The sequence below is a fragment of the Colletotrichum truncatum genome (assembly GCF_014235925.2).
Source record: "Colletotrichum truncatum strain CMES1059 chromosome Unknown Contig_0001, whole genome shotgun sequence".
NCBI lineage: Eukaryota > Fungi > Ascomycota > Sordariomycetes > Glomerellales > Glomerellaceae > Colletotrichum > Colletotrichum truncatum.
In genome coordinates, this window is record NW_027222398.1 from 8,852,209 (window position 1) to 8,868,067 (window position 15,859).

The window sequence follows — 15,859 nt, forward strand, 5'->3', positions numbered from 1 at the left end:
AATTGGTTCTAATCGATGGTTCATGATTGTTGAAAGTGGTGTTGTTGACTAGAAGGTGGGGATATTCCCCCTTGGCCTGTCACGTGGGTCTGGGAGGCTTGGGCCTCTCAGCCTGGCGGGCGTGTGGCTGGAAGTGCCACACGACTCCGTATTCCAACTATCGCAACACTGGAAACTCTCTTTTTATGGTGTTGAAGCGGTTGGAATACGTTGTCCCTATACAGTTCCGTCTCCTCGTCAATTCGGCCTCCTATCCCTACTTTCTCCCGTAGTTACGGTCTTGTTACCCATCCCTCCATACGTATCGTTATCGTGTTGCTATCAACGAATCTCTCGAGGGCTCGATTTGGTTTGCTCTTCGTGAGGGCATCAGCAGGGTTGTCTTCGCCGTTAATCCAACGAATTTCTTGTAGTTCTCGTCTTTCGTACGATTGTCTCAACGCCATGATATCGATCATGAGTCGCTTTTCTTTGGTAGTGCCCAGCTTCACGAGACACTCGTACAGCGAATAAGAATCGGTACAGACAACTGTCTGAATCGTTGGTAGGTTGAGGTGGTCAGTGATTGTCGCCAGGGTTGTGGCGAGGGCGTAGGCCATATCGACGCCAGCGACCATCCCGTAGATCTCTGACGCTAATACGCTGCGGGTGACTCGTTTACTCTTCGTAGAGCTGTAATGAACGAGGTTACCGTGAATCGTGAATTCTCCGTTGTTGCTGTCAGAGGAAGTGTCGTTGGCTAGGATGATCAGAAACCCTAATTGGGAGGAGAGGTCGTGGTTATTAGCGAACGACCCGTCAACGAAAACGAATAGCTTGGCTGTTGTAAGGTCGAGTGGGATAAACGTTATTCCTCGGTTAGGCGATTCTATTTGCCATCGAATCCGTTGATTCAGTGCTTTTATCGCTTCTGGCGAGGGGTCTTGGTGTTGGGCAGCAGTGGATAAATCGAAACAGGCCTCGGGTTGGCAAATTGACGCGATGTACGCCCCTCTGGCGCGTTGTTCGACATATTGCTGTTTTGGGTTGGGTTCAGTAGTCTCAATACATCGTAACTTCTTGGCTTGTCCCTTTTGCCTCAAATTGATCGAATTGTCGGTTGACAGCGCGATTATCCCTCCGTTGAATTGGAGGGGTTCGTCAATTGTGAGGATATTCTTCGCTTTTGCCGTAAAAGCCGCTTTTTCTAACTGTTCGTCTTCTAATTGTGAGAACGCCTTGTCTGACAAACCGAGGGTATCGTCGGTTTGCATGCCGATACAGCCAAAGTGTGGATTTTCGGTAGATGAGATCAATAGGCATGGATCGTACGAAGAAGTAACCATCTGGAGATTCTCTCTGTGATGCTTGTGATACGTTGCCCACCAGTGGGTTCCAGCTTCTGCGATTCCGTACAGAGGCTTCACAACCTCCATAATGGTCCCTTTTGGGTACTGGTCTTGAATTTGCTTCGGTGGGTAGGCGAGAATAGTACGATTGAGCCTTGTGGAGGATTGAACGTAGGCTTGTGTGATATCTCGAAGCCATAGTTGTTTCCCTTCTCGTAGGAGTGACGGGGTAATTGACAGAATTAGCCGTTGACTCGCCCGCTGAATCGTTGGCGATTGGGTCAATATAGCCTTCTTGCCATCGTCGGCGTAACCCTGTATTACAAGTCTCGATTTCTCGTAGGGTTCGGTTGTTTTACCCTTGACTTCGTTGACGATACGAGATCGGAAGATTCGTACGTTCTGGTGCCTTCTCTTATTGAACTGGGTGAATTTGAACACTCCTCTAGCGATGAGGCTGTTGATCTCTTGTTTAGTTGACTGTTCGAACGGTTCGCCTGGTGTAGTAATAACACCTTCTCGTCGTAGTTTGATTGCCAATTCTTCGTCTGCTTGCTCCTTAATCGATAGGAATATTTGTTGATAATCCGGGTCATCGTTGAATTCCTCTGTGAAGTGGGCGATTGGCAGTGGTCTCTTCCGGGGTCTGCCCGGGCGTCTTCTCGGTGGCTCCGGTGCCTCTTGCGGTTCGTCCGGTTCACTGCCTCCGCCGGCGACGATAATTTCGTCGCGTACTACTTCCTGCTGCGGTATCTTAGCTTCGGGTTCTTCTTCTTCTGGCGCGGCGATGGAATTAGGTGGTTGATCGGGATCTTCGTAGTATGGTTTGACTACGGTAGACCGGAAGGTCTTCGGACCACGTGGCGTATCGACAGTACAGGTTTCGCCGTTTATGGCTGCTAAAGTAAACGGTCCGGTCCAGCCCTTCTTTTCGCGTACATCGTACATATCGCCGCTGTATTTCATATCGTCGGGGTATAGTTTCGCGAATTCTGTTAATTGCTTTCCGATACGGTCTGTTGACTCGTATGGTTGGAAGTCTGTTAACGGAGAGACCGTGGGATGTGGCGGTCGGTACGGTAGTTGCCACTGTTGTTGTTCTTGTGGAGGAGGTGGCTGTAGGGTTGGTTCGACTCTTCCTCCTGTGCTGTTGGCTACTGTTGCCGGTCTCGTGATCTCTTCGTGGAATTCGGGGTCTTTTATCAGAGCCTTCAGGTTGCGATATCTCTTGACGCCTTGTTCGAGTTCTTGGGGTGACCAGTAGTGGAATTCTTCCTTTTTGAGGGCTAATGCCACGTTTTTCGAGATTTTCTTGCCATCCATTTCGACGTAGACGCCGTTACCGATTAAATGGTCTCTGAAGAATCGTAGGATTGGGGGAGGTACGTTCTGGAAGTCTTCTTCTGACCAGTCGGCGAAATCGGGAGAAACTTCGTTCCATAGCTCGAGGCCCGTGAGATTCCTCTTCTCATAGGTCTCAAGTAGGAAACCCATATAGGAACCCAGTTGCTGTGGGCTAGCGTTTGTAAGGTCGATTGCCCAGTTGCCCCATACTGCTGGATCGATCATACTTTCGATTCTCTGTGGGATGGGGACTGTTGATTGGCTTTTGGCAGTGACGCCGCTCGCGGGCGATCCTTCTCGTGAATTTCGCTCCATTCTGACAGTATAAAAGGATTACTTCGTAGATTCTCTCGTGAATCTCTCTTTCTCGCTTCGGGCTTCGCTCCTCACTGTTGGGAAGTTTAGAATCTAGCGGACAGTTGGCCTTATGACGCCCACAACCACGTGCGTTTCTCCTAAGCCGCAGCCTCGGAGGCGTATACGTATAGCTGTATAGGCGGATTACCGCCGGTAGTCTCCGCTCGCCTTTCGGCGTGTTCTTCTTCTGGTAGGGAGGTCTCTTGTGGCAGGCGCCTCGCGGTTGGCACCTCGTCTGGGGATTTATTGAGAAACTAGCGGGCGCCTCGTGATTGGCACCGCGCGTGGGGGATAGTTGTAGTTGGGGAAGTTGTTGTCCCTTGTGGGATTCGTGAATCTTCGCCCTTGTGGCGTGAAGAGGTTGGAGGACCGTCGATTCGGTAGGTCTCTTCTTCTGGTGATTGAAAACGCGTGATGGAACGCTCTTGCCAGCGATAATTGGCTGCGATTAACCTTATCCCGCCTAGGGTGAGCGTAGCAGTCCCTAGGTTACTCGAATAATCGGATTGCTGGTAGATTCGAGGAAAAGAAGCTTTCTTCTGCTGGTTTCCGTAGATCCCAGTTACTCTCGCTTCTTCTCTCGTTAGCACGAAATCCCTACTTTTACCTGGGCTTGGGTATCCAGTTCAAGAAGTCGTCTCTTCTGGTGTTGACCTTGCTGATCTGCGGTTTGTCCGTAGCAGAGTGGTAATTGTGAAGTTAACCAAATTAATGGCAACTGTGAGGTTTACCACTGATCAGTGTAGGTTTCACAGGGGGTGAAACAGGGGGTGAAACGGAATTCCGTTCGTCAATAACAAATAACAGTAAATTGGTTCTAATCGATGGTTCATGATTGTTGAAAGTGGTGTTGTTGACTAGAAGGTGGGGATATTCCCCCTTGGCCTGTCACGTGGGTCTGGGAGGCTTGGGCCTCTCAGCCTGGCGGGCGTGTGGCTGGAAGTGCCACACGACTCCGTATTCCAACTATCGCAACAATTAGTGTGGCGATAAGTAGCCCAAACTAATCGATTTTGTAGAGTGGTATACAATGAAAAACGAGCACCTATCCCGTAGCGTTAGCTTTGAATGAGGGTCTCTTAAGTCGGAACTTTGCATTCAATACCTTCTATCTAATGATAGTTTTTGATGATCGTCGGTAAACCTGATACTAGTCAAACATCCACCCAACTTTTACAGAGCTCTGTTTCGGTGTAAGACCGTGTAAATCTGGCCAGCAATATGTTCTGCCGAACTTTCCATCAATTTTGACATGATTTCATATTTGTTCCCTCGTCAGCTTTTTGATTGAACCTCTCAGCTTCCCATTATTATCGTGGTTAACCACCTAGGGACACTATGTCCTAGCTGAGATGAAATCACAAAAAGGTTAAGGTGAATTTTAAACATGATATTTTAGACAGACATTTAATCTTTGGATAGTGAAACGACCCAAGCGCCTGGTTACGGTGTCGTTGACCATTGGACTGTAGGCGCTAATTTATCTGGGAGTTATGCCACGTGTGGTAGTCTGTGTTATCCATAACTAGGTAGATCTTGTTTTTAGTTTACTTCACGATACCGAAAGTAACATGAAATGCGACTTCTCCCAGGATTAACTGATCTTCAACCTTATATTCAGACACATGCTGGTCTGGGAATTGGGAACATCCTCTCCTCAAGCCCAAAAGTTGAGTTAATTGCCAAATGGCAGCTTTGGTCGTCAAACTACATCACATCAGCATGCGATGTCAGTGACTCTATGATTATTGGGTTATGCTTATGGCTGGTGTGCTAGCTTGTAACCCTCTTTTGTGGCGTCGCATTGAAACGCAATATCAAGGTGTCAAATTCATGTCAATGATCATATTCGTTTTGAGCAAGGTGCAGGCGCCTTGCGTTCCAGATCTCCCTTGAGCTGAACCCCTGGGCTAATCTTGTGCTTGTTGATATGGTTTGAATTCCCCATGGAAATGTTTGGCGGTCGCCTAAGTTTGAAACGGCAAGCCCCTTGGTGTGATTTTGGACATCATACCAGTGCTGTCAGTGATTGGCACGGATGCCTCTCCGGACGACGTCGGTGATGGCGATACCGGGACAAGCAAACCCCGGGTTCAGCCACCGTACTTTCATGGAGTGACGACTTTGTGTCGAGCCAATACCAAACTGCAAATCCGCGACTTGGCGTCGTTCTAGTCAAACGAAGTTGACAAGGGCAATAAACGGATATGGTACAGCCGAACTGGACCTGCCACTTCAACATCACCAAACAAAACACATACCGCTAAGATCGGTCCTTGGAAGGAGGTATTGCTACTTTTGGCTGAAGATCTTCTCAGGGTCCCTAGGCTTAGCCTAGGGCAGTGGAGGAGAGGCCTCCTCTATCGTTGATCATCGGATTGGTAGCATGCGACGTGGCCGCTATGACCGCCTTAATTGTGGCATTAGTCGCATCAATCGCCATCATTATACTGTAGTATGCATTTTTCAAGAAGCTAAGATCTAGGAGTTGACGTTCGACGAGTGTGGTCCATTGATCATTGCAGAATGTGACAATGCAGGGGAATTATCCCTACTAGACGTCTCGAGTCATGCGGCTAAGGTGGCTGAGGGCAGTTTTCAGGAGCGAATCGCATTTCAGGATTTCCAGCAAAGAGCCACTTTTATCCGTCTGGGACCGTTGACAGGCCTGTCGTCCAGCCTTACAGGATGACTTTCATGTGTCAGAACGGGATCTGTGTGTAAGTAGGAGGTCATGATTACTACGCCAATGAATCATTGCTTTGAAAGAGACTATCATTTCGGAATTAGAATGCTCTCACAGGTCTATCCCAGCGTAGCATCGGCATCCCACCATCTTCCGATTGGGTCCAAAAAGCCATTTCGGAAGTATGCGATTCTCACTATCATACTTTGCACTGACAGCTTTCAAGAGCCAATCGCAATTTGTTTCGAGGCCAAGGATTCCATATATAACAGCAGACCACCCCCCTCGTTAAAACAGGGGAGCCAGCCCTCCTTTACTGTTAATTGTTTGACGTTTTAGGGTCCGTGTTGAATAAAGCTCAGGGCTAAATTCCGTCAGCGCTTAGAAACAATAGTGACAACCCGTCCCGCAATGCACGAACTCATCGACTATAGACCATCCAGGGCTATAACTGAACCTGGATAATGGGCTGTGCATCTTTGTTTTCCCAGGAAATCCAACGCCGTAACATGTAGTTCATGAACGTCTGACCAGCTAATCGCGTTGCAGCGGATGCACACTTGCTTCCGCCGGCCACGTAGCTCCCCCATCTGTTCGTGCCATGAGATCCTTGGCACCAACACACCCAACGCGGATGTCAAATGGATGACAACTGAAACGGTCAGCTGGTAGCCATAGAATTGGGAATAGATCTGCTTGCATATCAAAAGTCTAACGTATTTGCCGAAGGAGCACACACCTTAAGAGGGACCCCGGGTTGGTCATGTACTGCCGCCGTACGAGGTCTTCTTGCCAGGCTCAATCGGACACTGCCCCGGAGCCATGTAAAGCGGCCCCCACCGTGTAGTGGGCGCCGGTGTTGCATCCCGAGACGAGCTATACCACCTTGTTTATATGATCTTGTTACGGCAGCATTGCCAGTCCCGATCTTAAATACATAAACGTCTGGCGATCCAGAACTTGCCAAGATTGGTCTTGTTTTCTCAGCATCTTTGACACAATTCACTATAAACTTTGGCGGCTTTTTTGTTTTCTTCTTTGGCTTATTTTACATCTCTTGTCTGCAGGTATCAGGCGTTATGGCATTCTATCTTGAGGAACCCTCTTATACTTTTTACCCTACTCCCGATAACAACTTAATGGGATACACCTTCGATGCTCCTTTCATTCCATTTCCCACAGAAGACAGCTTCGACAGCTTTCTATACCCCTTTTCCTCACAATCTCTTCAACTACCAGTTTCTTCGATGGTTACCAGGCCAACCTTCACCATTGACGATGATTCCAACTTTGGTATCAATTACACATCACAACCTACTTCCTCGGCCATGTCGCCCATCCCTAGCGAGAAGTCCGACATTGAATCTCCAAGCAGTGAAGCTACTTCACCCCGTACATCTCTTAACGAGCTTGATATGGACAATGGAGGGCCTACGGATCTCCACAAGATGGGATATGTCGATGTCGCCGGGAATTGGCGCTGTCGGTACACAGGCTGCAGCTCTTCGCGTGTTTTCCTGAGGGCATGCGACCTGAGGAAGCACTTCCGCGGCCATGCAAAGTACTTTTTCTGCACTGAGAAGCGCTGCCAAAGAACGGGTGTTGGATTTGCGACGCGGAAGGATTTCCAGCGACATATGGGTTCTCACAAGCCAACGGTGCGGTGCCTCCATCCCGACTGCGATCGTATCTTCAGCCGAAAGGATAATATGGTCAGTATAGTTCATGAACAGCCATTTAAAGATGTTTTTGTTAATTAATTCACAGAGAGAACACTACAAGAAGATTCACCAGCGGCTAAGGAATAACCTGTTTCCTAGGCGATGTCGGCGAACCAAGAAGAACGACTCTCAGCAAGCCGTCTCGCAAGCACCTACCTGCTCAAGCTAGCTGTCTGGGGAGATTTTCGCTATGCGAAGAAGTAAAACTCGTAAGATTATGTTATTTTGGAAACCTACTTGTAGTATTGGTCTAAGCCTCGTGGTGTTTTACATTACAAGCCCCTGATGAGAGCGAATATTCCGATATTTTCTTAGAGGTGGATACATTTAATGTTGTAGTTTATTTGGAAGTTCACTATTCAAAAGCTGGATAGGTTTTCATAGTGTTGCAATTGATTGTCTTCAGCGTCGACAATCTATGTATACATGGGCTTACCACTAACTGCTTGTCGAGCTCACTGCAAGGGCCTATCGGGGCTTGCCTTAGGTTATGCATACGGGCCGTAACAGTCCGGATTTATTCTACCATAAACTATATAAGAGTAAGTTCAGGTTGATTACCGTATCATCCTTTCCATTTATAGCTTCTATATGCTCAGCCGCACCTATCTAAAAGCATCACACAGCCTCGACAGTCCTACACGTATGCTGACTATCAAATAAGACTATTAAATTAGATTTGTTTTAACTGCCAATGAAAGAACTGTAAAAACATACCCGATCCTCGTTGCAGCTCTCAAATATCTTTAAGCGAAAACTTGAATGATCTCGTCAGGCGCCTCGTTCAATGTCTCTGTCCAAGTGGGAACTTCCTCCGCGCTAACAGCTGAAACAAGTGATGGAGAAGGTTCAACCGGTGCAGCCAGTACAACTCCGACGAGGGCTGTTACGAGAAAGATGAAACGGGCGAATGATGGCATTGTGATGGTCTTTCTGAATCACGAGGATAACAAGAAATATGATGAAGATGAAAACGGGTGAATGAGAGAAAACTTATTACTATCTTGTTGTTTGGTGGCTCTTTCCAACTTTTATAGAAGAATCAAGGCATTACTTCATTTGCACAGTCGTGACCGACCTTTCTCATCAGAAATCATTTCGTTTTTACCCCTGTCTCATATCAACTGCTCGAATGGCACGTTACTCAGTAAGCAAAATGCAATCGAAGACATCAACTGTTGGTAAAAGGTGGGGCCAATATCTCATTCATCAGTAGGCGGCCTAATAGAACTGCATTGCTAGGCTCCGCCAAAGAAGCAGGGTTCTACAGAAATAGCACAAACTTTCTGGGGCGTCACTGCATCTAAAATTTCCACCAGTAATTGCCCTGGCCACATGGACAGCCAGTATAATTGCTTTCACCTGGTTTCCAACCTTTCGACAACTATGCTCACTCAGCGACTTACTTTAGAGTCTGCCAAGAATGGAGCTGTAAGCATCTTTCTGCGTGGGCCTGAACAGAAACCGCTGTTTTTGATTTGAAGAATAGACTAATATGAAGATATCGTATGATGCTACTGCTTCACCGAATGGATGCGAACGCGTGATTTTTAGTTTCAGGTTGTTAATGGCGGGGTGAAGTACACGTTCACATTGCCAAAACAGCTGAGCTAGAAGTATATAAGAGCCTGTATGTTTCTCTCTTTAAGCATAGTTGTTATCATTAGTACACAACAAGCAATAGTCATCTCATTAGTTGTTCCAATTTCTCAGCAACAGCCAAACCATCAACCCCAGTTCACCGCCGTTGTTACGCAATCAAAATGCAGCTCACCAACATTATTACCTTTATGGCACCAATTAGCCTTGCCTCAGCGTACACATTCAGAGGCAGCGTTAACTACTGCAACCAAGACCGCGGCGAGCTTATCTGGTACAACAATGCCAAAAATGTGTGCCGTAGTTTCGGTGGAAAGGGCTTCGCGTCCTTCAACTTTGTGGACGTAGGCCCGAACACCGCGTGTTTTATTTTCCCCGCGGAAAACTGCCAAGGAGGCGCTACACAGTACAACATTGGCTCGAGCGGCTCGACGGGTTGCCGGGATAGCTCATCCGGCTGGGTGTACTCTGTTGCTTGCAGCTAAGCTACAGCAAGAACGGTTTTACCACTTTAAGAAGCTAGGTGGCGAATGGTGGCGGGCTAGTATTGGTGAAGATTGGCAAAATCTGCGACGGAGTGACAAGCTGTAAAATTGGATCCTCTATTCAAAACCTCCTCTTTTACAGTCCACAGAATAGACCAAGTTTTCTATGTCAGTTAGAAGAGTGGAAAGAGATATACACAACTAACTTTCAACATAAAAACGTTGCTTTGTTGACCTCTGAACTCTATGCTGGCCAATCCATGATATTATCTCACACTGTTTGGTGGAATCACAGGCATTTGGCAAATTTCTTGAGGCGTTGTCGCACCCGTAAGTTAGCCGTTGAGCCTCTGGAGGCCAACGTATGTATTAGTATAACTAATTTAACCGCCTTTATAGGAGATATATATTGGTTGATGAATTTTAAGCTAATTATAATCTTGAAATCTAATACGTCCCTAAGAATGATGCGTCCCGATCAACTTGCAATGCGTCCCTATCAATTTCTTTACGCTTATAGGGTGTTCCTATTACTACTTTGAATTTGACCCTGTATGCCCTGCGGACTGCCGTACTATCTATCCTGGGTAATGCTAACGGATAGTTAAGAATCTCTGAACTAGCGCAGCCTTTGCCTTGCTATTCGTATTTCTGTGATGGGTTAACTAGCCCCTGTGGTGCAAATATAGTAGCAGACATAACTACCCATTGGGCTTTACAGCCCACCTTATGGTAATGATAAAAGGTACGTAACAACAAGCTGCCTGCTTGTGGTTCTGCTATGCTCAAGTAGGCAGAGAAATAATGCGTGGGCAAAGACCATGCCAAGAATCGTGGCATAGCCCGTAACAATTTCCCCTTGATTCGGCCGCTTTAGAAAGCATTCATCATCCCCAGGATGTTCAAGATGACAGGGTAAGCATTCCTGCCGTGAAACTGACCCAGTTGATATTATGTGAACCAAAGTTGTTGCAAACATGAGCTTTCTATACATGCGAAACCTCCACAAGACATGTATGTTCGGTTTCGAGACAAGTGCTGCCGCTCAGTTTGCAAGATTTTTTGTCTAATGTCGTGAATTTCCCCAGAAATGATTTACATATAAGCGGCTTGCCTCAGTCTCTCCAGTGAAGCGGTTGCAGTAATTCTTCGCAGACTCATACAACTTTTGATGTAGTCAATGCACCAGGAACTGTTTCAAGTTCAGACATCATAATAAATCTAGTGTGGTGCTGCTTCTGATACAATTTTTGCTATTGCTAAAAATAGGCCACAGGGGAGGTTTTTCTCGGCTGACAAGAATGCTGGAGCCGAAGCTATTTTCCAGTGTGTGTCTTGATCTTGACTGGAACAAGCGGATATTGAGTTGATTCTCCTTTTATCTCCCTGTATTGCGGGAAGAAAAGCCCAGGGTGCCCGATATTGAGACAGAAAGCCGAGGCGAGCATAAGGCTACGAAATCCATTAGCACCTAAACGTTTCTTTTGTAAGAAACTCATTCACGTACCATGATTCAAGGGCAATGAATAAAGGCTCATCACGAAATATCTCGCTGAAGTATCCTTCTTTCAGCTCAATGATGCGATAGACGCAGCGTATCAAAATAAACAGGACAGCAAGCAGCAAGAAGCCGAGAAATAGCCTGCTCTTCGCTAGCAATATACTGTTGCTTGTGCTTCGGTAGAAACAGTAGAGATACTCAACAAAAATGATGGTGAAACAGCCCAGGGCGACAACTTGGAATATGAGACCAGCCAGCGAAATTTGTTCTCCTCGATGTATATCATTTTTCGAATCAGCAACGACTGATAGGGCTCCGCCGATGGCTTGAAGTATGAGGGAGATGATATCGCAAGGAATGAAAACCTGATACAGTAGGCGAGGTTGAAACCTAGAGATGGACGCATCGAGGTATACAATGCTAGAGTGAATAGCCAAGTTAGCCAATGAGAACTCCATTGGACCGCTAGGCATGTATGCTCATGTAGAGAACATGGGAGTTTTGAAGTAGCAGAAATGGAAGGAGGATGGGGACACGGAGGGTTTCGTACGTCTGTGCGATGACAACGTAGATTGCAGCACAGTAAAACACAGGCGCAATAGTGATGCAAACTATACGTAGATCCAGTCAGCACGATACAAAATGGCAACACTGGAAGTGAAAACCTACTGATTTGCATGAGGAAACCTGGGAATCCAAATGGGTTGTCGTACAGGAGAATTCGTCCAATGTAGCCGACGATTTCCATGATACACCCACATGCCATGCTGATTAGGAATCCCCATGTCTTTAGCCAAAAGCCTTGGACAATATGAATGGCCAAGCAGAGGCCGAACGCTGCCAGAAAGAAGACATTCGCAGGAATCGAAGGTTTGTATCGGAGGAGACTCCATTCCAATGGGCTTTGGTTTAGTGTGCAATTTGCGTTGGGCCCGAAGGCGACCAACCCATCCGGGAGAGCCATGTCAGCCATAGTCGAAGCAAATAAAAAGAGTAGATGCTCAGATTAAGTGGCGTGTAGTTGACTGGACCGGTGAGTTCGATTTGTCTGTGTCATTTTCAAGGACGATGTGAGCATCATGGCTGATGCTTATATATGTGCGAGAAACCACGATGAAGAAGCCAAGCCGGGGCAAACAACCACTGGGGACGATGACAAGACATCCAACAAGACCTTCATTAACAACCCTAGCGGGGCTTGCTGCTGCGAGTTTGTCCATGTACCTAATTCGAAGGGGGAAGTTCGGGGCTGTGCACTTACGCAATGCTGAGAACAATTCCACCGGCCAAGCACACGAAACCATGCCCAGCCTGTGACATGTTCTACCCCTGCGAGAATATGAAAAGATATGGAGACAATACGACACGGCCTATCATGTCACTAGGATGGGGCGACTGGTGCTGCTGTCAAGCTGGAGTAGTGAGTGCCATTCGTGCAATGAAAAGATTCCCCTTCTGACATGTAGCCAACAACACCGCCAAGTGAAGCTGTCGGAAGGCACTGAGATTGGATTTTTGGGTCGCCACATTAGATATCATGGGTTTGGAAAGCTGTAAGTTGAGAGAAAAGAATTCATGCTGATTGGAGTACGAAAGGTGATCAAACCTTATTTGCTATATTTACGATTCTTCTTAATACATTTCTGTACTCGCGCCCAGTTGCTGAAGATAGCGCTTCGCAAACGTAACGGTTGGATTTGAAGCGCGCAGACATGGTAGGTTTAAATCAACCAGATATCTCAGCATACTCACAGCCCCTGTAGTCATGTTGGGGTTGATCAGTTGTGAATGTTGCTGCTTCGCGACTAGGAACGCCTCGAAGATCTCCGCTAGCTCCCTACTGTCCCAACCACCCTCCCTGATATCTATCGACCTGAACAACTCCACAACTCTTTTTAGAATTTCTAAATCTTCGGCGAGCCACCCTGCATAGGCCAAAGATGGTAGGTGAACAGAATCAAGCGCAAAGGCAGGATGGGGCGCTGGTGGCACGGCCTGAAGTAGTTCCTCCACTCGTGTGATGATGGCGCTCAGATCTTCGTGCTCAACTTTATCTTCCACGGCGACGTTCCGGCTCTCGTCCTTCAACGTTACGGCCCAAGTCTTTTGTAACAGGCGAAACTTTAGGAAGTCGTACCGTTCTTGAGCGTCGTCTGCTCTGCTGGGTTGGCGATCCTTTTCGTACAAGTCCAATTTACAGCTCCATTTCTCAAAGCGTTGGCAGAGAATGAGATATAGGGACTTATCAATCTCATCGATATGCGATTCGGTGGTTTTCTTCAAGGTTATATGCTCATAGAAAGCCTCAAATGCAATCTCAAAACTCCGCAGCTCTTCTTCGGCAACAGTCAGACTCGGAAATGCAACGTAGTCAGAATTCATTCTGGCCGGGGCTGAAAGACCGAAGAGATCAAGGTGAGACACCACCACTTTGTCGAGCCCTGTTGAAAGATCTGAGCCCAGCCGTGAAAAAATATCCACAATGGCATCCATTTCATTTCCCTTTGAATCATCCTTGAGCGACGTGAATGCATCTTTATCCTGCAGCAGTGCTGAAGCCAGGCGAGGCTGCTTGTTTGCTCTGGATACGGAAAACAGGATGCGTGAGCCAGCCTGTAGGTGCTGTACAGCTAAGAAATAGGAACCACGTAAATATTCGATACAGACGAAAATAAGACAGCAGGCAAGCACGACTTGAATGTCAACTCCCGTTGCATTGCTCATTATTGGTTGGATATGTAGTATCGCGAGATTATACTGCCGGAGAAGGAAGAGGTTGCTCTCATGTAATAAAGATGGTCGTAAATGGAGTTCGTCTCGGCATAAAAATAATCGATGAGCGGCACCAAGAGCCGTCAGAGCATGGCGGATTGCTGGTACATATTCGCCTAGGAGAGGCACATATGTCAACCAGAACTGCCTCAAGATGCGAGAGCTGGTTAGTTGAGAAAGTGTGCATTGGAGCACATGGTGGTAGTTTAATTGCTCCAAAAAACAAAGCGGCGGCTCTGCTGTCATTGAAAGCTGCCGCTGGTTGCGATAATCCTACCCTGAAATCAATTCTTGTACGGAAGAGGCACTCAGAAGGTGCTTCTATGTAGCCATCACACTCCCAGCTATCTTTCCGGCATCTCTGGCAAGTCGGCTTTGACTCGTCACACTTTAAATGACGAGCTCTAAGACCGGCCCATGATACGTCAGTGTCCTAAGCCCTCAGGTAGTTACCTGGAGATACCATATATATCAACTTACTTGCTAATTGCACGATATTATCAGCGCTTTCTGCGTCTGGGCGATAACAATCTTATGGCCAAGAGTCTGTGGAAACAGCTGGTGGTCTGGTAGGATGGCTTACCACGTGATACATCCGGTTCGGACTTTTGAAGCGCTGGCTCGAGTCCGTTTCGGTCTCGGGAGCCTAGGGTTAGATTTTGCCCTCATACCCTCCATTTGGTGAATAAGCTTGTGGATGAAGTTAAAGAGGCGTAGAGACGTGCATATCATGTGGTTGTAAAAAGGAAAAGATTTGGCTTCAATAAGCTCAGCCTCTACGAAGTATCCAGCGCTTTGACACAGGCCAGGGGTCAAGGATCCACAGGGGTACTGCAGATGATTGGTGCTGCCGTAAAAGACTAAACTAGCGTCGCCATGAACCACATGCTGGTGTTGGCGTAGGTCTACTAAGAGACGATGTGCATGGGGAAGAAGGTGGGCCCGCCAGGGACTTGTCGATTCTCAGGGCGTTCTAAGTCGTCGTGTCTTTTGAAAGCCTATACATCTCATAATTCCAGCATTGCAGATACTTCTGCCTACAATAGCGGACTGACTATTGAAACACGAACGACGGTATGTTTATAAAATTCCATATGTGTAATCAAGTCGAGCTTCTTCTTAAGTAGATGCCATTCTGTGAAATGTCTCATTTCTTAGGATCACCCGTTTACCTTCCAGCTGATCGACGGAGGCTTGCGTAAACATCTGCTAATTCGTTATTGTCTAGGTTGTTGATCTTGACTCCACGCATCCAGAGCATCAAGATCCAGGCCTTTAAACTGCTTATTGAAAAAGAAAGCGATGATAGATACAACTAGTACACCCAGAATGACGACGACATTAAGAGGCGGAGTTTCTGGACTGGGCGGGAATGAGCGACCGACCAGAAAATAGATTGTGACCAGAAGAGCCGACAGATGGATAGTCCAGCTGAAGCGGCCGGTATAGAACGGCCCGGGTACCCATCTGTCTCTAGCGAAGAGGCGAGCTGTGATTGGAATACACCACATCATTAGATTGGCGAGGGTTGCCATCGAGAATATTATGTCACTGGCATTGGGAACCAGCGATAGCAGAAGAAGCAGGTATGTTAGGCCGACCAAGAGTGCTGTAGCAAACCATGGCATGTTTGTCCGTCTGTCCACACGGGAGATGTAACTGCTGTAAGGGAATCCTCCGTCTCTGGCGAAGGCTGCAACTTGGGTGGCGTAAGTGAGGAGCATACCGCTGCCACCAATGCAGGAGAACATCGTTCCAATGATAAAGAAGATTCCAGTCCCTATGCTGCCCCAGTGTTGTAGCACGAGGTTGAAAAGAGGGTAGTTTCTGCAACGTGATAACTTGTTCAGCATCGTTTCGGTGCAGTAGAAGTCGCAGTAAAGACCGCATTGCAACGTACCCTGTTCCGAGGACCGATTTAATGTCATGGATACAAAATGCAAATATGAGGCTAATGACAGTCCCCACAATAGCTGTACAAGCAAATGATTGTATGATGGCTCTGGGTGCCTGCTTTCGAGCGTCGTGCGTTTCCTCTGCGACATAGACAGGAGCGATCCAAAGAG

The 15,859-nt window shown here is 47.2% G+C and overlaps 5 protein-coding genes across 5 annotated transcripts; 2 read left to right on the plus strand and 3 right to left on the minus strand.

Annotated features, from left to right (window-relative positions):
* Positions 1–272: 272 nt before the first annotated feature.
* Positions 273–2,987, minus strand: CTRU02_202442 (uncharacterized protein; the record flags this gene model as incomplete). Its single annotated transcript, XM_070204041.1, has 1 exon — positions 273–2,987. The coding sequence occupies one exon, from the start codon at positions 2,985–2,987 to the stop codon at positions 273–275; it is 2,715 nt and encodes a 904-aa protein (XP_070062623.1).
* A 3,807-nt stretch (positions 2,988–6,794) lies between these two features.
* CTRU02_202443 (C2H2 transcription factor) lies at positions 6,795–7,605 on the plus strand (the record flags this gene model as incomplete). The annotated part of the gene is made up of 2 exons (XM_036719856.1): positions 6,795–7,427; positions 7,483–7,605. 2 exons carry the CDS (start codon positions 6,795–6,797, stop codon positions 7,603–7,605), a joined length of 756 nt encoding a protein of 251 aa, XP_036588558.1.
* A 1,594-nt stretch (positions 7,606–9,199) lies between these two features.
* CTRU02_202444 (uncharacterized protein) lies at positions 9,200–9,520 on the plus strand (the record flags this gene model as incomplete). The annotated part of the gene is made up of 1 exon (XM_036719857.1): positions 9,200–9,520. The coding sequence occupies one exon, from the start codon at positions 9,200–9,202 to the stop codon at positions 9,518–9,520; it is 321 nt and encodes a 106-aa protein (XP_036588559.1).
* Positions 9,521–10,836: 1,316 nt separating this feature from the next.
* On the minus strand, positions 10,837–11,994 carry CTRU02_202445 (parasitic phase-specific protein psp-1; the record flags this gene model as incomplete). Its single annotated transcript, XM_036719858.1, has 4 exons — positions 10,837–10,972; positions 11,028–11,441; positions 11,572–11,632; positions 11,691–11,994. 4 exons carry the CDS (start codon positions 11,992–11,994, stop codon positions 10,837–10,839), a joined length of 915 nt encoding a protein of 304 aa, XP_036588560.1.
* Positions 11,995–12,653: 659 nt separating this feature from the next.
* On the minus strand, positions 12,654–14,039 carry CTRU02_202446 (C6 zinc finger domain-containing protein; the record flags this gene model as incomplete). The annotated part of the gene is made up of 1 exon (XM_036719859.1): positions 12,654–14,039. One exon carries the CDS (start codon positions 14,037–14,039, stop codon positions 12,654–12,656), a length of 1,386 nt encoding a protein of 461 aa, XP_036588561.1.
* Positions 14,040–15,859: the final 1,820 nt, after the last annotated feature.